At 56.2% G+C, this 610-nt stretch overlaps 1 protein-coding gene across 1 annotated transcript in view; it reads left to right on the top strand.

Annotated features, from left to right (window-relative positions):
* CLCN7 (Cl-/H+ antiporter 7) overlaps positions 1 to 610 on the top strand; it is a gene marked incomplete at its 5' end in the record, with an annotated part of 18,182 nt that overhangs the window by 10,032 nt on the left and 7,540 nt on the right. Inside the window, 2 exon segments of the mRNA XM_029086756.1 lie at positions 168 to 251; positions 401 to 494. Of these exon segments, the coding sequence (XP_028942589.1) occupies positions 168 to 251; positions 401 to 494 (178 nt within the window).

The raw sequence follows: 610 nt of genomic DNA, 5'->3' as shown, positions 1-610 counted from the left end.
CTAGAATGAGGATTTAAGGGGAGAAAATGGCAAGGTCTGTATTTCCTGGAGGGAAATTCTCCCAGCCAGCTTCTTCAGGGCTGCGACCTGGTGAGCAGCATTCAACCATCCCTGACTATCCCTGGGGTTCTTCCTTCTCCAGTCTGACTCTGCTCTCCTGCCTGTAGGAAGGACCCATGATTCACTCTGGAGCGGTGATTGCTGCTGGGATCTCCCAGGGAAGATCCACGTCTTTAAAGCGAGACTTCAAGGTTGGTGTTGAGGGCCGAGGGGCTGTGCTGCAGGTGTCCAAACCGAGGGGTTACGCTGGTGGCTTGGGGTCCTACACAGCATACCCTGTGTCTCCCCTGAACTCATGCCTGTGGCCAGTCCTAAACCTGCCTTCGCTTTGGTGTTTCAGATCTTCGAGTACTTCCGCAGAGACACAGAAAAGAGGGACTTTGTCTCGGCTGGAGCTGCTGCTGGTGTCTCGGCTGCGTTTGGTGCCCCTGTGGGTATGTGTCTTGGCTCTCTGACGCTGAGTGGTGTCTGCATGTGGATCTCAGCAGGAGGTTGCTCCCACTTGCATGGAGGCAGCTGCTGGGATCTGCCTGGGGCACTGCAGGAGCCC

This window comes from Antrostomus carolinensis, unplaced genomic scaffold, assembly GCF_000700745.2.
Source record: "Antrostomus carolinensis isolate BGI_N321 unplaced genomic scaffold, ASM70074v2 scaffold30909, whole genome shotgun sequence".
In the NCBI taxonomy this organism is placed as follows: Eukaryota; Metazoa; Chordata; class Aves; order Caprimulgiformes; family Caprimulgidae; genus Antrostomus; species Antrostomus carolinensis.
Note: the sequence above shows the minus strand (reverse complement) of the source record. Positions and strands in the feature narration are given on the sequence as shown.